General features: G+C 35.2%; 2 protein-coding genes across 2 annotated transcripts; both read right to left on the reverse strand.

Annotated features, from left to right (window-relative positions):
* Positions 1-1,206: 1,206 nt before the first annotated feature.
* Positions 1,207-3,144, reverse strand: LOC141638395 (UDP-glycosyltransferase 79B30-like). Its single transcript, XM_074447808.1, has 2 exons — positions 2,253-3,144; positions 1,207-1,757 (listed from the first exon to the last, which is right to left on the reverse strand). The coding sequence occupies exons 1-2, from the start codon at positions 3,142-3,144 to the stop codon at positions 1,264-1,266; spliced, it is 1,386 nt and encodes a 461-aa protein (XP_074303909.1). The 3' UTR covers positions 1,207-1,263.
* Positions 3,145-15,837: 12,693 nt separating this feature from the next.
* Positions 15,838-19,069, reverse strand: LOC141638508 (UDP-glycosyltransferase 79B30-like). The gene is made up of 2 exons (XM_074447918.1): positions 18,164-19,069; positions 15,838-16,678 (listed from the first exon to the last, which is right to left on the reverse strand). The coding sequence occupies exons 1-2, from the start codon at positions 19,050-19,052 to the stop codon at positions 16,188-16,190; spliced, it is 1,380 nt and encodes a 459-aa protein (XP_074304019.1). The 5' UTR covers positions 19,053-19,069; the 3' UTR covers positions 15,838-16,187.
* Between the last annotated feature and the right edge of the window lie 2,183 nt (positions 19,070-21,252).

The following is a 21,252-nucleotide window of genomic DNA, read 5'->3' on the forward strand; positions in this document are numbered from 1 at the left end:
TTTTCTTCCTTTTATTGCAATTACTAATGAAATACACCTTTCCTCTTTTTTTTTTATTCAATTATTTCCCACATTCACTTCATTTTTTCTTCTTCTTACTTTCCCTTTTCTTCACATACCATTTTCTCTTTTTCCTTTTAACACGTCTTCTTCATCTAGCGATTGGAAGATGAACAACTCCATTAAAGGACTTGAATTTCGAAACCAAACTTACATTTTTTGTGGTAGGAGTGCGGTCTTGAAGAATTATCTACCACAATCAAATGTAATATACTCAAAAAAATGGAGAATGATAAAGCCCCAAGTTTTTCAACCAAGGTAATGATCTTTATGACATGGATTTTCACAATCCTAAACCTTAATTGCAAAAGTTAAGTACTCGAAAAGTTGAGGGGTGAAAGAAGAATTTCAAGGATTGTATATGTAAATGTCACATAGACTCTATGTCTTTAAGACCGCACTTCTACCACATACGTAGCAAGTTTGATTTTGAAATTCAAGTCCTTCAATGGAGTTGTTCTTTCTCCAATTGTTAGATGAAAAGACATGTTAAAAGGAAAGAGAGAAAATGGTTTGTGAAGAAAAGGGAAAGTAAGAGAAAAAAAATGGAGGGAATATGGGGAAAAATTGAAAAAAAAGGACAGATGTGTTTCACTAGTAATAATTGCAATAAAAAAGGGAAAATCCATGTCATCACACTTAATTACGTCATGTAAGCACTTAACGGAGTTAGTAGACGTTTTTATTGGGTTTGGTTACGTTTGGGAATAATTAATGAAGTTTAAGGGTATAATTGATATTTAGTGAAAAGTAGGGGTACAGTTTAGAAAAGTGAAAACCTAAGAGATACAAGAGAGAATTTCCCATAATATTAATCGCGAGAGTAGTGAATATATCTTATAATTGATAAATTTTACATTACATCATAATTAGAGATAAGTTATAGAAATTTTATTACGAGTAGTAAATGTATTAGTTAGACAAGTCAAACTTAGTTTTATTTGATATAAAATAAAATTTAATTATAAATATAGGTAGCGTCAAGTCGTCAACCGAGAGTCGGACACCAATACTAGTTATTTCATATAATTAAAACCCAGAAACATACAACAAAACCCAATAAGATGGAACAAAAAAGTATTGCCCAGATCATCTGTAATTGGTTTTATGAGAAACTAATCATAAGATCTTGTCATACACAATAACCTTTAATTTCCTAAATAAACTTGAACTTATTAAGACCCATTATTATCACAAATTAAATTATCCAAGCAAATGTTGCAAACTCAAGATAAAGCTATTAATGTAGGAGTCTTCAACACTTTCCTTGAGTATGAATTCTCTCCATTTAGTATGGTTAGCCCTCACCTCTCTCCCAACTTGACTCTCCTCATCCATCACGGTTATGACCGCCTTGCTCACAGTCTCGCGAGTGAAGAAACCGTCTTCCTCTCCTTTCTCAACCTCAACACCAACTTTAAGCTCGCAACTCATCATCCTTGCATTGACGAATTGATCAACTGCAATTGGTATCATCACTAGTTGACATTTATTCACCATGGCTTCGGATAAAGACCCGGCCCCACAATGGGTTATAAAGCATCCAACAGAGGGATGTTGCAAGATTAGTTGTTGTTGTACCCAACCTCCGTACACTATTCCTCTTCCTTTGGTTCGCTCTGCAAACCCTTGTGGCAAGGCTGATTCTATTGTTTCGTAACCTCGTGGTGGCTTCAATGCGGCTAAAAACGGTTTACCTATGGAATTTGCATGGTCAGTGTCGGAACCATGAACATATTGTTAATCAACACTGTACTTGTGTCAAATTAGTGATGTAATCTAATGACATAAACAACAAAATGGATAATTATGTGGGAAATGACCTAGGTAATTTTTTCTGTCATTTTCAGGTAATAATTTGGTAAATAGATTATGTCATTTGCTTACCTATTTCATTTTTTTGTCAAGGAAAATACCTATGTCATTTTTAGGTGTCTCATTTATTTGTTTATATTTTCATATTAGAAATGCGTTTAATAGAAAATTTTATGCTCTACATCCAATACTGGCCATTTGTTATCCATTAACAACCATAACAAATGAGTTTCTCCTCTCTTTTTGGTCTTTATATGCCAAAAACAAACGTAAACACATGACTGGGGTAGAAAGACTATTTGACAAAAATAGATAAATTAAAGTGATTTAATTGTTCACTAGACATTATGGTTTTTGAAATACGTATCTAAACAAACCTGTTAGCTCGAGCCCGAGGACCAGCTCTTGAAACTGAGGCTTATCAAGGGTACATTCGCTCCCAAATGCACAATACACCACTTCACCCGAATCATAGCCAGCCAACCATTGTTCAACCCAATCATCAAGACGATTAGCCGGAGGATCAAGGAGCACCGGCCCAGCCGTAAGAATAGGCTTACCAAACTCCTCCTCTATGTATTGGCAATAAACTCCTTCCATCTCTGTAGTGGTCTTGATACCTATGGCATCACATTCTCTTAGAGATCGTCCCATCCTTTCAAGAAAAGTCATACCTCCACCAAAGTCAACCATAAGGACATTAGCCAATGATTGGGCCTCATGGGCTTGCATTTTAATAAGCGGGTTCGGAAATGAACTTACTGGGCTCATTAAATGGGCCTTTGATATCTGTTGACCCGTAAAGAAGTCCATTGCTAGGTGGAATTGGTAAGCAACTCTCACCAAAAGGGCTGAAAAATAGTATATGGACTTAATCCCATGCTTATGGGCCAGCCCAGGAATCCAATAGGTGAAGTCATAGAAAACAAAATTGGGCTTGAGATTTATTAAATGGGCCTCAATTGTGTCTCGGGTCAGGTCCATGGCTGTCATAAGAAGGGGCCGTGACTCGGCCGGCACGTCGTTTGTTGTCTCTGCCCAGGACGGAAGCCCGTCGACTGGAGGGAGAGCGACGGTAACGAACGTAATGAGTTCAGGGTGATGGTTTTGAGAGGTAAACCTTAGTTGTGTCTTTGGTGGGAGAAATAACGTGATTTTGTGGCCTTTTTCGGCTAATTTGTTGCCAATGCGAAGAAAAGAAGTAATATGGCCCATGGCTAACCAAGGGTACATAGCTATGTGCAATTGTGTAGCATTGTGGTGTGACATTTTGATTTCTTTTATTGACTAAAGTATGGTAATTAGTTGTATTTTATGTTCTTCTTTTTGATTAAATACACTCAATATATAGGACTATGGGAGTATGTTTAGGATTAGGCTCTCCATTTGTTTCCTAACATTCTATATTTATTCGATTATTTAAGATTTACCCATTTATAGTAATCTAGACTTGAGTAGACAAATAATTTGATGTTATTAGTAACATATCGTACAGATTATCTTCAATGAAATGAGGGATACTATTTCTTACCATCTTTATCTCTTTTCTTTTTTCGTGTCAAATAAGTTATAACATACATGGACATTACAATAGAAGGGGTCCAGGGTGATTGAACAACCTGGGGACCTAATGTTCATCAGACTCCATCTTAACCATTGCTAAGACATTTTCGATTTACCATTTTGACAAGTATTGGTCTCGAAATGTAATTAACCGTCGATTATATAATCACAGTTGTAACACCCCCTTCTTACCCGGCCAAGGTAATCGGGAGATGTCACCATCTCGGTTTCCCAAGACAGTGAATGAGAACTACATTTAAGTAACATTTTATAAAAATATAAGTTTAGTGAATTACATAACAATTAAATGAATAAATACAAGTCATGACTACTACAATCTTCTAAAGAAATCTTCATCTACTATCTCACGAAACTCGACTCGACTCCAAGGTCCATGCTCGGCCCATGATCCCCCGCGCTACCAAATCCAAACCAGTTGATAGGGTTGTCGGCCCCCCAAATCAAAGATAATATTTTTACCCTATTTTAGGCTAACAACAAATGAATTCAGTTAGAGAAGTAGCGTAGAGGTCGATATCAAGGAGACGAGAGTTGCTAAATAAGTTCTCATGGGTCGAATTTTATCAAGGTCAAAACGATTGATTGGTTTGAAGGTTGGTTTGCAAATAAACAAGAGGGTTAAAAACAATATTAAGAAGGAATTTATGGTACGGGTTTCACATGTAAACTAGTATAACGATATTGTCAAATACGGATATTGTGATGTTGATATTGTCTAAGTCAATGGCAGATGCCTTTTGGGTTTATTGCCGACTATAAAACGGGTCCTAGAGACTTCCAATCTTACTAGGTCGTCTTACTACTCGTGTTTTGTCTAATTTCCTACCCGGTTTTCGATTTTAGGTCGGAAATTAACAAGTATAAACAAATAATTATGGCCACTAATTAAAGTTTAATAATTAAATCAAGCAAAGAAATAGAGATAATAGCGATGACATACAAATCCGATTCAAACAATTATAATACTAATTATACATGTTAATCCCCCTGCCCTAGATTAATTAAGCTACTCACACATAATGAAATAATATAAACAAATGACAAATAGAAATCTAAACAATTGCATAATTATAAATTAGAAAATGAGAAAATTGCAAGGAATTGGAAGAACGACATGCAAGAATTAAACCTGAATCGAAAATGTAAATAATTAAAATGTAATATGTACGGAATTTTTATTAAACTAATAAACTAATGTAGTTTTTGTAAACTAAACCTAATGGTAGAGGAAAATGACGGCAGAAGCATCTAAGATAGGATACACGCAAATATGCAGCGCTATATATAACCACGAAGCAGGGAGCTGAAACGACGGCTGTTTTGGCTTGGTGGCTGCCTCCCCGGGGGGTAGGGGAGACGTCCCCGATCGGGGACGTGGCTAAGTGGCTTGGGAGATGAATTTGGTTGCTGCAAGTGTCCCCGGTGGGCAGGGAATACAACCCCGATCGGGGAAGTCATGACATGCTCTGTTTTCGCTGCATTCTTCACGCAACTCGAGAAGTAAGAAACACAGGAAAGGAGTTTTCCATGTTTTTAGGAATTTTTTTCAAAAACAGGGCTTAAATTCAAAGAAATTATCAAAATGAGGTTTTGTTGAAAGTTATTACCCAAAATGGGTCCACGTCATACCCGAAGCTAGAGTAGTATTCAAGTCATATTGGGCGCCTTTCAATATTGGGCCCTCATTTGCCAACCCAAACTACCCTTAAGGCCGGCCCTGCCGCCACCATGCTCCCACCATCACCGACGGGCAGAGGCTAGCAGTGCTTGGGTTGGACTCCGACTCCCTCACAGCTAGTACACGAGTTCAAGTGAGCATGGAAGCATGTATGAGTCCATCCTACTCGAGTTTATAAACCCGTCTTCAATATGGCACGTAAGCTACTCCAACGGCCAGGCCGTGGCTGCTATCTGCTCGTTCTTAAGGGCAGACCCTTCATGGTTCATAGTTAACATCTTTCGGGCATGAACCCATCATAAAACCAGCGCACAACTCATCTTCATATGTCCTGAATAAAACATATATAAAACATAAAAGATGAGAAAATTAGATAGTTAACGATGAATCAAGTAAAAGGGAAGAAACGTAAATGAGATTGCAATTTAATTTGTCGGAATATAAAACATTACGTAAAATAAATCGAGTTGATAAATAAATATCGCCACATTGAGTGGCGTGTGTGAATTCGCCATTCAGGAGCCCAACAGATAAAGGGCTAATTTTTCGAATATTAGTAAAATGGGATAGGCAACCCGACATATGTCGGGATGCTCCCGTGTCGATAATCCAAGAGAAAGATAAGGGTTTACCGCTTAGACGAGTCGATGAGGATGGTCCCGGCTGTCGTGCCTGCCATATTTTGTGAACTTCCTCGAGTTATGTCGGAGTAAGTTTATTAAAATCAAAATTTTCGAACCCAGCAGATGAAGGGAGTACCGAAACAGATGGAGGTGATACCGAGATAACATGAGCTCGAGCTGACTCCCCATTAACAGGAGCACCGGGGGCAGTCGGGTGGACAGTAGCACCGTGGACAGTAGCACCGTGGCCAGAGGGTGTGGGGGTGGTGACGAGATGCATGAGCTCGTGGGGAAGCAGCCTTTTTAATACGGTCATAATTGGCTATACCTTGAACATTGGGAACTACAGTATGACTCATATCAACTTCATTTATATAGATACGATGTTTAGGACGGTCTCCCACCAATCTGGAAACTCTCCTGTAACACGATAGCAGACGGGATACAAGTGGCCTGACCGTCGACAAGCGATACAATATGGTCTATTGGGGTCAGTTGACCGAGAACGATCTCCTCCCCCACCAGCAGGCCGCGGGTTAGCATTGGTCCGAGTAGCAAAAGCCATGGTTTCAGGTTTTGAGTCGATTTTATTCACGGAAAATTGACGCGTTCCCTCCTCTTGGAGGAGTCGATTATAGGCAAAATCAAGAGTAGGTAAGGGAGAAATACCAATTAATTGAGAACGAGCATTGTCATATCGGTCGTCCAATCCCATAAGAAAATCACGAACACGTTTCTTATCATGACGAGTATCGAGAATGCTTACCAGATTACAGGTGCACGGGTCACACGCACAAGGTGGAATGGGATCTGCTGCTTGAATATCATCCCATAGTTTCGTGAGGCGGCCATAGTAATCAATAAGAGACTCCGTTGGACCCTGGCGACACGAACTCAACTCACCCTGCAACCAAAAAATTCATCATTATTCTGGCAGAAGCGATTTCGGATATCGTCCCATATTTGTTTTGCTTCAGGGCGATATCAAATCGTTCGTCGAATGGTCGGATCGAGAGAATTGTAGATCCATGCGGTGACAAGCGCGTTTTGAGACAACCAGGAAGGAAAATCGGAGGCAGTAGCAGTGGGTTTCTTGATGGTGCCATCGACATACCCCTGTTTTTCTTTGGCGAGAAGAGCAAGGGTAAGCCCACGCGACCATTCGTCGAAATTGGTTCCTGTGAACGGTATTTGTGTGATGTTAGTGCTGGGATTTTCAACAGGAACGAAGGTATAGGATTGAGATTTCGAGGTAGAATTAATAATTTGATTGTCGTCAGGATTTGTCAAGGTTAAAATCGAGTTCGAGGATCGAGAACAAAACGAAGAAGACGGCGATTTTAGGTTTCGAGGAACTTGGCTGATACTATATCATATTATAAACGTATGATTGTATATATGAAAGTGCAATTGTATATGTTCATGTGTTTATTCTAATTACATAGGCAAGTATTTATATGTGAGAACAAGCTATAAACAAGGTAAGGTAATATTCACAATATCAACTAATTGAGGCAAAGAGAGATTGTTGCCATAAGGGAAAGAGATAGCCGTTGGAGAGCCGTTGGAAGTTCCATGGGCTTGAGTCCGTGGGGTTCATCGTAATATAAACCCCGTCTTATTGCTAGCATGTGTATATGACCCTTCGTAATAGCATAGATATGGGCATGAAAACCTTGTCTTTAGCTTGCAATTGCATGAATGCCGTCTTTATATGAACACAAAGACCGTCGCAACTTCAGCATGTAACTTGTATTACGTTGCACGTAAACTTGTCTTCATGTGGGCTCGTATTCATTTGTAATTTGCTCCCTTTGAGTCGGGATTTGTAAATAAGCATGGCACATTAACTTAAGCTCAAATTCTTGCCATTTAGCTCCGCCTTACTCGGGATTTGTCAACGTATAAGAAAATGACGGAAAACCGCTCCAATTCCTACATAAGACAATAAAGTTAAAGAATACTACCAAAGGCAACATTAGCTCATAAATCGCTCCTAAGAGCGGATAATTAATATAAAACCGAGCTAAATATGGGGTGAAAAGTATATATAAAATGGACCTATCACCTGTACTCAAACTGCTAATATTGTAGAAATGGTTTAATCTATACTATTAGAATATGCCAATATTCTCTTGTATATTTTACCAAATAAATTTACAACTAATTTACATAATTATAGGAAACAAATATTTACCAAATAAAAGATATTTACCAAATATACAAGAGAATACTAGTGTGATGCCCGTGCGTTGCACGGATTCTAAAATAAATGATTAAATGTAAAACGCGCAAGGACGTTTTAGCTTTTATTGTGTAAATGAGACTGCAGATCAATTTTACTCAAACACATGTTAACTCAGTCTATTAGGCCCCTTCTGATTCCCCATGGCACAAAATGAATGTAACCGCCTCCTTTTGTGCTACTACTCTTTTGATGTGTATTAGTTCGATTGCCCGAGATCATTTAAAGCAGTGGTTAAAGGGTGGGACTTTCAAGTGTATCGTTCTTTACCCCTTTTGTGTGTACTACTTGCCATTGAGATTGACCTTCTTTCTGGGCAATCATGTGAGTTGTTAAAACTTGAAATTTTTATGAAAAGGTAGTGTAAACTTGAAAGTGTTTATGTTAAAATTTTCTTAAAAATGTCGTTTGATAATATTTTTAAGATGTTTTTATAATTGATCAAACCGAATAAAAAATTCCAATTGGCTTTACAGTTTGAACACATAAACGCATGTTAACATATAAAGAAACGTAATTAAAAAAATATTTATCAACAAACAGAAAAAGAAAAATCCATCCAAGTGGTCATGAAGGCAGCCCAATTTAAATCGAAACCTAATGAAATTTTGTTAAATTAGAAGAAATCAATTCACAGTAATAAAAAGGTAATACAACTTGAGGTAAATACCTAATTTGGTTTTTGCACAGGGTTGGCTAATAAAATAATAATTATACCATATTAATGTGGAGTATGTGAAAAGATGTTAAAGATGATGATTAACCTATATTTGTCTTACTTCTATTTATCTTTTTTCATATTATATGATTATTTTGAGAGATCATCCCATCAAAAGCATTATATTCTCTATATTTACGTTTTTTTTTACTTACGAACCGAACATTATGTATTCCAAATTTTTGCAGAATTAGAATAATACACCTTGTAATTATCAAAATGTCTATAATAACTTTTAGAATAATACTCTAGGTAATGTAATTATCAAATTTCTAAAATGTTTAAAATAACCCAACCCGAATGTTTATTGTTGGAACTGACTACTATCCTTAAATAATGTGATAATAACCTATCCGAAAATGACCCGAACCTGAAATAACCCGACCCAATGGCGGAGGCAGGAATAAACCCCAACGGGGACGACAAATCTCAGCGGAGGGCAAATGAGTAATGGTGTAAGGGAAACTCGAAAAAAGTTGGAAAATTTTAACTAAAACATTGAAATTTATGACCGCCCTCACCCCCGCTAGCCCCCAGCTCCACCACTTACGCGACATGACCCATTTTGAATCAAATTCTTGAAAACCTGAATTGTCTGATCCCAACCAGAACCTGGCCCGGTTGGCTCGTTTGTCAGGTTTATCTTCGTCCCAATCATTTTTTTTACATTTGAGTAAAATATTACTTATAGAAATTAAATGAATAAATAAATGATGGGACGTGAGGAATGTCAAAACTTTTTTTTCTAAGCTAACTTATTGTGTACCTTTGAAGTAAACATCCTAAGAAAAATTGTTGTTTAATACAGAATTAATTACTCTGTGTGTAGCAGAGGTTGGATATCCCAAGAAATTTATGTAAAATTTGATGATAGATTTATATAGGCAAATACATAATTATAGAAAATTTGAAGCGAGGGTCGGAAAATTATAATGATGGAATAAAATAGGCATGATTACTCTGATAATGATAAAATACGAAATGAATGGATCGTGTAATGATCAATTTTAGCTTGTCATCGGAAGCAATCAGGTCGTTTAACAAAATTTCTAGAATGATAGATTTGCTATGGAATTCATTTGGATTCTCGAGAGTAGTTAGTACTAAACAAAATTAAGTCACTCGTATTGATTACAAAGACTTGAGACTACTATTAAGTTATTAGATATAATATTTAAAATATGATGTTTAGCTAATTATAGTATTAAACTCTATTTCTATATTATTCTTATGTTATTTTTTATTAAACACTATTTCTATATTATTCTTTATGTTAGTTTTTAATTTTATGGCTCGTTTGTCAGGTCTATCTACGTCCCAATCATTTTTTTTTTACATTTGAGTAAAATATTACTTATAGAAATTAAATGAATAAATAAATGATGGCACGTGAGGAATGTCAACACTTTTTTTTCTTCTAAGCTACTTATTGTGTACCTTTGAAGTAAACATCCTAAGAAAAATCGTTGTTTAATGCAGAATATATTACTCCGTGAGTAGCAGAGGTTGGATATCCCAAGAAATTTATGTAAATTTTGATGATAGATTGATATAGGCAAATACATAATTATAGCAAATTTGAAGCGAGGGTCGGAAAATTATAATGATGGAATAAAATAGGCGTGACTACTCTGAGAATGATAAAATACGCAATGAATGGATCGGGTAATGATCAATTTCAGCTTGTCATAGGAAACAATCAGGTCGTTTAACAAAATTTCTAGAATTATAGATTTGCTATGGAATTCATTTGGATTCTCGGGAGTAGTTAGTACTAAACAAAATTAAGTCACTCGGATTGATTACAAAAACTTGAGACTACTATTAAGTTATTAGAAATAATATTTAAAATATGATGTTTAGCTAATTATAGTATTAAACTCTATTTCTATATTATTCTTATGTTATTTTTTATTAAACACTATTTCTATATTATTCTTTATGATAATTTTTAATTTTATGTTAAGTATATTAAAAATGTTTGAGCTGACAAACATTTTATGTTGTGAATTATTATAATGAATAATTTGTAAAACTGGTGATTATGAATATATTTTTTTTTTGTAGTAAATCGAAGTTTTCATATATATAAAAAAATACGAATATTAAAAATAATCTTCTAATTCCAATAGAAAAGTTGGAAAAAGTAATTTTTAAATAATAAGTAAACTAATATTCATAAATAATTTTCTAATTCTATTAGGAAAATTGTAAATGATTAATGATTTCCTAATTCTAATATAAAAATTGTAAGTAATTGTAATAAATAATCCGTCAAACTTGTGATTCTGAATATATCTATATTTTTTTCCCGTAGTAAATCGAAGTTTTCATATATATAAATAAATACGAATATTAAGAAATAATATTCTAAGTCCGATGGAAAAGTTGGAAAAAGTAATTTTAAAATAATAAGTAAACTAATATTAATAAATAATTTACTAATTCTGATAGGAAAATTGTCAATGATTAATGATTTCCTTATTGTAATATAAAAATTAAGTTGGAAAAAGTAATTATAAAATAATAAGTAAACTAATATTAATAAATAATTTTCTAATTCTGATAGGAAAATTGTCAATGATTAATGATTTCCTTATTCTAATATAAAAATTGTAAGTAATTAATTTTAAATTTTACTTTTCTAATTCTAATAGGAAAATTGTAAATGATTAATTATTTCCTAATTCTAAAAGAAAAATTGTAAGTAATTAATTTTAAAATTTATTTAAGTGTTTTTAAAAAGTTGTGATTATGAATATATCTATATTTTTTTTTCCGTAGTAAATCGAAGTTTTCATATATATAAATAAATACGAATATTAAGAAATAATCTTCTAATTCCAATGGAAAAGTTGGAAAAAGTAATTTTAAAATAATAAGTAAACTAATATTAATAAATAATTTTCTAATTCTGATAGGAAAATTGTCAATGATTAATGATTTCCTTATTCTAATATAAAAATTAAGTTGGAAAAAGTAATTTTAAAATAATAAGTAAACTAATATTAATAAATAATTTTCTAATTCTGAAAGAAAAATTGTCAGTGATTAATGATTTCCTTATCCTAATATAAAAATTGTAAGTAATTAATTTTAAATTTTATTTTTCTAATTCTAATAGGAAAATTGTAAATGATTAATTATTTCCTAATTCTAATAGAAAAATTGTAAGTAATTAATTTTTAAATTTATTTAAGTGTTTTTAAGAAGTTGGAGACTACCACGTCGCTCGAAAAAAGCCTCAAATATATATTTATATTGATTGGCATATTCTAATATATACAATACTTCTTGTAGCAAGTGTTGAGTAACATCCAACACAAAGCTTAATGAGAAGTGTTATATGTATTAATTTAGTACATGTAACATTGTGTGATGTTAAATGAATATTAATTCATTTGTTTAACATTACGTAATGGAAGTGGAAAAACATATGAATTTGTTTTAATTCATGTGTTGATAACGTGAAGTGATTTATGGTTGTAAACTGTAACGTCAATTTCACATGGCTATATAAAGGATGACAAATCCTTTGGTAAAAGTATCTGACAACAAATATCAAATAAGGTGACTTAACTTGATAGAAAATAGCAAGTCGGGTTTGAGGGTGAGAGGCAGTACAACAGGTGTTTTTATACAATAATTTAGGAGGTTAATCTAGGGGTGATATTAGTGGCATTGACTAATATTACTGGAGAGCTAGAGGTTGTTATCTTATATTATTGTGGGTTTCGAATTGGTATTAATTCGGGACGGTTACGTTGTACTGGTACTATATTATTATAGTGGATTCTAGTCGATTTGGCTAGTGCGTTTTACTTCCGGTTTGGAATATTTTTCCCTGGGTTTGACTCTAAAATATTGTCTCATCTTAATATTGCTTACATTTATTTACTTTTACGGTTTAATTATCGATTGGTTGCTTCCGTTGCGCGTGGGAGATTGGCGCAATTTCCCAACAGTGGTATCAGAGCCACTAGGTTCGATCCGGTGACTGATTTATAATTGGCAAGGATGTCCAATTTGGGGTCTCAATTTACAGTACCAAAATTTAATGGTAAAAGTAGTTTCACCCTTTGGCAAAGAAGGATGAAGGATCTCCTGGTTCATCTTGGCTTTGTTAGAGCCTTGAAAGGAGTTGACGGTAAGCCAGAGAAGATGAGTGATACCGACTGGGAAGAGGTTTGCACTAAGTGTGCAAGTACTATTAAGTTGTGCATCTCGGATTCTGTCATCAATTGTGTTCTTGATGACGACTCTCCATCAGTGATATGGGAAAAGTTGGAGAAACTCTACATGGCGAAGAGTTTGACCAACAAGTTGCTTTTGAAGCGGCGGTTATATCGGTTGAGGATGGACGAGGATGAAAATTTAATTGGACATGTGAATTTGTTCAATGGGTTGTTAGACGAGTTGAACAAGATCGAAGTGAAGCTTGAGGAGGAAGATAAGGCATTACTACTCCTCAAATCTCTCCCGGACACATATGAGACTTATGTGGATACTATTCTGTGCGGGAAAGACACCATCATGATGGAGCAAGCACATACAGCTTTATTGTCCTTTAATGCGAGGAAGAAGGACAAGGCTGGGATACGGAACGACAGTACGAGTACAGTTGTAGTTGCTAGGGTTGAGAGAGGTCGTTCGTTTAATAGGGAGGATGGATCGAAGCATGGCAGGTCTCGATCCAGGAACGCTTCTAGGAATAATGATGTGAAGTGTTTCAAGTGTGGTGACCTTGGGCATATTAGGCGGTTCTGTCCTAAGAAATGCGGGAATGAAGAAAATAAGGGTGACACCAACTTGGTTGCCGGTGAAGGAAGTAGTGGTTGTTTCCGTACCGATGATAGTGACATATTTGCAGTCACGGATGTGAACGACGTGTCTTCCAAGGAAGAATGGATATTAGATTCTGGTTGTATCAACCATGTTTGAACCCGGAAAGATAATTTTGATGAACTCCAAGAAGGCGTGGCTAGGAAGTTGAGTTTGGCTGATAACTCAACAGTTAATGTCATGGGTGTTAGGGTGGTAAAAATCAAATTGTCAAATGGGGTGGTGCACACTTTGGACAAGGTTGCTTATGTTCCAAAGTTGCGGTGGAATCTAATCTCACTTAGTCAACTAGACTCTGAAGATTATGGGTGTAAAACTCATGGGGGAGTAATGAAAGTTACTAAGGGTTCTATGGTCCTCATGAAGGGGGAGCTACGTCGTGGTTTATACCGTCTGGATGCATATGTAATAAAAACATCACAGGATAGCTGGAAATGGAAAAGTCGTGCATGTGTTTCATTCGCGGAAGAGGCGACGAAGGTAGATTGTTTTCAGGTTACAGACGGGCGCAAAGGTAAAATTCCTGCTGGTGGAAAGGTGGAGAGTAAGAGGTTTCTCTCCGGAGTCAAGTAACGCCATTGACTAGGTTTAGGCTGTACATGGTACATTGGCCGTGATAGTGAGTTAGGGTGAGGACCGGATACTAACTCGGGTGTGCAGCTGGTGATTTCAAAAGGCTAATGGTTGATTCCTCGGTGGTGATCTCTTGTCTTGGAGGGGAGATTTGTCGAGTAACATCCAACACAAAGCTTAATGAGAAGTGTTACATGTATTAATTTAGTACATGTAACATTGTGTGATGTTAAATGAATATTAATTCATTTGTTTAACATTACGTAATGGAAGTGGAAAAACATATGTATTTGTTTTAATTCATGTGTTGGTAACATGAAGTGATTTATGGTTGTAAACTCTAACGTCAATTTCACATGGCTATATAAAGGATGACAAATCCTTTGGTAAAAGTATCTGACAACAAATATCAAACAAGGTGACTTAGTTTGGTAGAAAATAGCAAGTCGGGTTTGAGGGTGAGAGGCAGTACTACAGGTGTTTTTATACAATAATTTAGGAGGTTAATCTAGGGATGATATTAGTGGCATTGACTAATATTACTGGAGAGTTAGAGGTTGTTATCTTATATTATTGTGGGTTTCGAATTGGTATTAATTCGGGACGGTTACGTGTACTGGTACTATATTATTATAGTGGATTCTAGTCGATTTGGCTAGTGGGTTTTACTTCCGGTTTGGAAGGTTTTGCCTTGGGTTTGACTCTAAAATATCGTCTCATCTTAATATTGCTTACATTTATTTACTTTTACGGTTTAATTATCGATTGGTTGCTTCCGTTGCGTGTGGGAGATTGGCGCTAATTTCCCAACAAGAAGTTCATAATTTGTGAAGATGGTTTAATTTAATTTATGCATCTATGAGTAGATGAATGTTAGTAATCCAACTACTAATTGGCTTAGATAATTAGTAGGAGACTACCTAGCCTTTAATTTTAGTTGTTGTTCTTAAAGATCTATTCTTTATAATTGTTGTTGGTTTAAATGATGGTCATAAAGTCTAGGAAAGGTGATTATTGCTTTAAATAATCTTCACTACTTATATGAGATTAAATGTGTATTAGGTTAATAAATTGATGAAGGGTGATTAATCTTAATTGCTTGTTGCATTAAAAGTATAATTACACCAAGTTTTCTCATATTACACAGTTTGAATTTAGAAGGTGTTTGTTGATTTGTCTACAAGACCAAATCTATCCTTGTTGTTCCCCCTCAAAAAAAAAAAAAAAAAAAAAATACCTATGTTTCTTACCTTGTTTATCATTGTTAATGCCCTTGCTTGTGTATTTATATTAATTTAATTAGTTTAGATTAATTTTACTAGTTAGTGTGTTAATTAGTAATTAGTCTTGTCGAACTTGTTTTAGCTTAGTTTAGTCCTCTTGGGTCGTTCGGCTCTATACTTCTATTTTACTACTTATTTTTAGTTTAATTAAGTGCATGTTTGATAGAGTATATTACTAGTATTAACGACCGGTTACTCGGTTAGTATTATTATTATCACCCTCACCAAGAACTGCTCCGCCCAACAAAGCGATCACTCCACCCATGTTTGCTAGACAAATATTGGTACTTAGCTTCACGCCTTCACGTGGCAGCTCCAAGCAAGTGTATAACGAGCGTTTCGCAATGACGTATGTGAAGATCAAACAAGTTAAGACATAGTAGGGGGAAGAAGTATTGAATGATTGCTTAGTCACATTTTAACAAAATCATATAGAAAATAGTGTAGTGATCTCAAAGAGCATGGTACTTAACAAGAAAACACAAAATAGAAAAACAACTTACCCTTACAAGCTTAAACTCTTACGGAGTGTCACTAGAATCTGATCTAAACAATAGAATCAACTGATGACACTACTTATTAAGAAATTAAATAAACCACACAAAAACTATGGGAAAATGAGTTGGCGCCACTGGGTGACACCAAATCTTAGCGCCACCCTCTCACATGCATCAAGTGAGAACCCCTTTAATAAAAGGTGTTTGTGAGAGAGTGACACCCATACTCGGCGCCACCCGGTGACGCCCTATCATTGTACATGATATCATCAAAGCAATTCTCTAAGACTCTTAACAAAGCTGTTAATGTAAGACTCCTCAATTCCTTCTTTGAACAACAATTCCCTCCATTTAGCATTGTTAGCCTTGAGTTCTTTCCCAACTTGGCCTTCTAAATCCATCACCAACTCGACGGCCTTTTGAAGGGCTTCTTTATAGAAGAAGTCATCATTCTCCCCCTTCTCAACCTCGATTGCAACCCTCATATCAACGCTCATTAGTCTCGCATTTATGTATTGATCTAGGTTTAGAGGAATGAGTACTAGTTGACACCCTCCCATCAATGCTTCCGATAGAGAACCAGTCCCACAATGGCTCACAAAGCATCCTACTGAAGGATGTTGCACGATCTGTGGTTGTGGGACCCAATCCCCGCGCACCATTCCTCTTCCTTTTGTCCTCTCTATGAAACCTTCAGGTAAGGCGAACTCTATTGTTTCATAGCCCGCCGGCGGCTTTATGGCCGCTAGAAAAGGCATACCTGTCCAATAAAAAAATGATACATTATTGTTCAATCAATTTTACAAAGTACTCCCTAAATGCCTAATAGATTAAGAAATACTTCCTCTATTTAACTCCACTCTACCTATTTCACTTTTGTACACTATTCATAATTGTGTATTCAATTTTGATTTTCTTTCGATACGTAAGTGAAAATATATTCATGTGGGATTTTATTTGATTCGTCTTTATGAGTACATTAAAAATATTTAACTTTTATAATTTTTGCAAATACGTAGCTAACGATATTTAGCGCGTAAAACACGCGTTGACAAACGTGAAAAAGGAAAGTGGTAGAGTGGAGTTGAATGGAGGAAGTAACTCATACAGAAAATATCTAAATGTTAGAACATCTTCTATAATACTCCCTCTCAAGTCTCATCCAAACCAAAGGTAACAGTTGCTTTATCAAACTTGTCGAGACACGTTTTGCAATGTGAATATTTTTAGTTACACATTATTAAAAATTATAAAAATTTGATATTCTTATAGCATTCATAACGATAAATCAAACAAAATCTCACATGACTATATTTTGTCTTATAGATTAAGAATAATATAAAAGATTCTTTACGACCATGAATAGTGCCAAAAAGTAAGTGTTACCTTTGGTTTGGATGGGAGGGAGTATTACAACTAGACCACAAAATTAACCCGACTCAAATGATCCGATGACCTGACTCGTACCTGACCCGACACCGAACTCAAGATCCGAGCTTGATGCGAACCCGAATTTACCCGATCCGATATAACCCGACACAAATATTTATTTTTGCACATTGATTATTATACCTAGATAACTTAATGAAAGCTAATCCGAAAATGACTAGAAGGCAAGTTGACCCGACTTGATATGGCCCGAACTGAACCCGCCTAAACTCGACTCGATTGATTCGTTTACCAGGTCTAAGTACAACCGACCCTACTCTACATAACAACTTTTTATTTTATTATCATACTCACCTTAATTACAATTAAATAAATTAAACCAAACTAACAAAGAAAACAAAAATCAATTTGTAATCAATTGAGGAGACAAAAACGTTCCACATTTCCACCACTTTTTCAGTCGCCTAACTAAACCCTCGGCTAACTAAACCCATCTTGTACTAATCGATATATTCATAATTTGTAACCCCACATTTTTGATCGACTTTTTTTTTTTTTTTTTTTTTTTCAAGAGTAGGTCTCCTGAGAGACTGTCTCTTAATAAGTTTTATTAAGAGACCATTGTACAATTTTAAGAAAAAGTGGTACTAAAATTAATAAAATAGGTACAAATCATGATTAATAATAAAATGGGTACATTTATTATGTAAATAGGTACGAAATTACTATGTTACGATAACAACAAAAGGTGTACGAAATACAACTAAAAGGATACGAAAGATTGGTCTCTCAATAACTCAATGAGAGACAGTCTCTCCCAAATTTTAGTGTTTTTTTAATGTCATAGAAGTCATACCTGTGAGCTCGAGTCCAAGGACAAGTTCATCAAACTGGTCCTTTTCAATGGACGCTTCACTTCCAAGTGCACAATAAATTACGGTGCCATGACCGAACCCGTTTAACCAATTATCAAAAAATTCATCTAGTTTAGACGTCGGAGGATCCGGAAACAAAAAACCCGCTAATAAAACGGGTTTACCAAGTTGTTTCTCAAGAAAGTCAGCATAAGCTCCCTCCGTCTCCCTACAACTTCTAAACCCTATGGCAACACTCTCTTGAATCCCCAAGTCTTGCTTTTCTAAGAACGTCATTCCGTTCCCGAAATCACTCGAAAACACCCTCGCTGTCGTCCGCGCCTCGGAGGGGCGGAACTTTATCGAGCTCGGGAACCCCGGGGGTGGTTCGATAAGGTCACCCTCCGTAAGACGGTGGTTCAAGGGTAAGTTCCTCGCTTGTAAGTTACAATAAGCAAACATTGATACGTAAAAAACAGCATAGTAAACGGGTTTGACCTCGTGTTTTCGGGCTACGTGGGGGACCCACTCAGGAGAGTCAAAAAATAAAAAGTCGGGTTTGAGTTGGGCAAGATAAGAGTCAAGTTGGTCTTGAGTTAAATCCCGGGCGGCCATAATTTTAGACCGGTCCTTAGGGTGGACATCATTAGTAGACTCTGCACCAGCTGGTAGGCCGTCAACGGGTGGTACAGTAATGGGATAAAATGTAACAAGGTTAGGGTATGGATTAATAGAGGCTAATTTTTGTTGGTTTTTAGTAGGGAGAAGAAATGAGATAATGTGACCTCTTTGGGCTAATTTGTTGGCTAAGTGGAGGTATGAATTGAAGTGGCCAATAGCAAACCAAGGGTACATTGCTATGTGCAAAGGCTTGCTATTTTGAGTAAACATTTTTTTTCTCTATTTTTGTAATGAGAGATGTTGACTGTGTCTTGCTGGACATTTATAATGGATCAAAACATCAAGTGGCATATAATATACCATAAAAATCGCACATATATTTGGGTGTAGTAGTTAAGAGTTAAGACGAAGATGGAGACGTATCTAGGATAAAATAATAGGTGGGACTGAATTTTAAAATTGACTTTTTAATAATAAGCATGATTTAAAAGATTAATCGAAAAATAATATGTCCTTTTATTTTGATAAATTTTTATTTTTTAAAGAGAAAATTGTTGATTAAAACCTTTTGAAAACCACTTTTTGAAATTACAGTCTTAAAAATTACATCCATAATATTATTTTTCTTTAAAAATTGTACCAGCAAGACGTTTTCGGTGAATTTTGTCAAAAATTGACCGATATACCCTTGCCTATTTGTTTGCCTACTTACCTTATTACCTAGATCATATCTTTTTACCTGTCATTACTTTTACTTATTAACTCTCATTTAACCATAAACCCTCTCATCTTTCTCAACATTATTCTCTATAATTTTCCCCAACACTATTCTCTATAATTCAATTAAATTCACCAAATTTTTTCCTAATTTCTACTATAATTAATTACCAAAAGTATAAAAGAACTCTAATTCTTTTTAATTTGGGGAAAATTGAATACATATTACCAAAATTTCTGCTGGTGGAAAGGTGGAGAGTAAGAGGTTTCTCTCCGGAGTCAAGTAACGCCATTGACTAGGTTTAGGCTCTACATGGTTCATTGGCCGTGATAGTGAGTTAGGGTGAGGACCGGATACTAACTCGGGTGTGCAGCTGGTGATTTCAAAAGGCTAATGGTTGATTCTTCGATGGTGATCTCTTGTGTTGGAGGGGGAGATTTGTTGAGTAACATCCAACACAAAGCTTAATGAGAAGTGTTACATGTATTAATTTAGTACATGTAACATTGTGTGATGTTAAATGAATATTAATTCATTTGTTTAACATTACGTAATGAAAGTGGAAAAACATACTCCCTTCTATTCCGAATAACTATCTCATTTGGACAATGGCAAGAAAATTAAAGAATGGAGTTAAAATAATGAAAAGTATTGTATAGGAGGTAAGAATATAGGAGTTAAATAATGAAAAGTATTGAATATGATGGTTTAGGGGTGGTTGAGGTGGTAAATAAAGAAAAGAGCCAAGGGTAGGAATGTAAAAAAACATGACAAATATGGCAAATGGGACAGTTATGTGAATAGACGGAAATGGCAAATGGGACAGTTATTCGGAATAGGAGGGAGTATGAATTTGTTTTAATTCATGTGTTGGTAACGTGAAGTGATTTATGGTTGTAAACTGTAACGTCAATTTCACATGGCTATATAAAGGATGACAAATCCTTTGGTAAAAGTATCTCACAACAAATATCAAACAAGGTGACTTAGTTTGGTAGAAAATAGCAAATCTAGGGGTGATATTAGTGGCATTGACTAATATTACTGGAGAGCTAGAGGTTGTTAACTTATATTATTGTGGGTTTCGAATTGATATTAATTCGGGACGGTTACGTTGTACTGGTACTATATTATTATAGTGGATTCTAGTCGATTTGGCTAGTGGGTTTTACTTCCGGTTTGGAAGGTTTTGCCCTGGGTTTGACTCTAAAATATCGTCTCATCTTAATATTGCTTACATTTATTTACTTTTACGGTTTAATTATCGATTGGTTGCTTCCGTTGCGTGTGGGAGATTGACGCTAATTTCCCAACAGCAAGTTCATAATTTGTGAAGATGGTTTAATTTAATTTATGCATCTATGAGTAGATGAATGTTAGTAATCCAACTACTAATTGGCTTAGATAATTAGTAGGAGGCTACCTAGCCTTTAATTTTAGTTGTTGTTCTTAAAGATCTATTCTTTATAATTGTTGTTGGTTTAAATGATGGTCATAAAGTCTAGGAAAGTTGATTATTGCTTCAAATAATCTTCACTACTTATATGAGATTAAATGTCTATTAGGTTAATATATTGATAAAGGGTGATTAATCTTAATTGCTTGTTGCATTAAAAGTATAATTACACCAAGTTGTTCTCATATTAGACAGTTTAAATTTAGATGTCCTCCCCCCCCGCCCAAAAAAAATGAAAAAATAAAAAAAGAAATAAACATATCTATATTTCTGACCTTGTTTATCATTGTTAATAC

Source organism: Silene latifolia, unplaced genomic scaffold, assembly GCF_048544455.1.
Source record: "Silene latifolia isolate original U9 population unplaced genomic scaffold, ASM4854445v1 scaffold_20.1, whole genome shotgun sequence".
NCBI classification, from domain to species: Eukaryota; Viridiplantae; Streptophyta; class Magnoliopsida; order Caryophyllales; family Caryophyllaceae; genus Silene; species Silene latifolia.

Bases quoted from the DNA above. Each gene is read 5' to 3' on its own strand.
- LOC141638395 (XM_074447808.1), bottom strand. From the start codon at position 3,144: ATGTCACACCACAATGCTACACAATTGCACATAGCTATGTACCCTTGG. The intron at 1,758-2,252 runs GTTTGTTTAGAT...CAAATTCCATAG, and splicing joins CCTCGGGCTCGAGCTAACAG to GTAAACCGTTTTTAGCCGCA.
- LOC141638508 (XM_074447918.1), bottom strand. From the start codon at position 19,052: ATGTTTACTCAAAATAGCAAGCCTTTGCACATAGCAATGTACCCTTGG. The intron at 16,679-18,163 runs GTATGACTTCTA...TTTATTGGACAG, and splicing joins CCTTGGACTCGAGCTCACAG to GTATGCCTTTTCTAGCGGCC.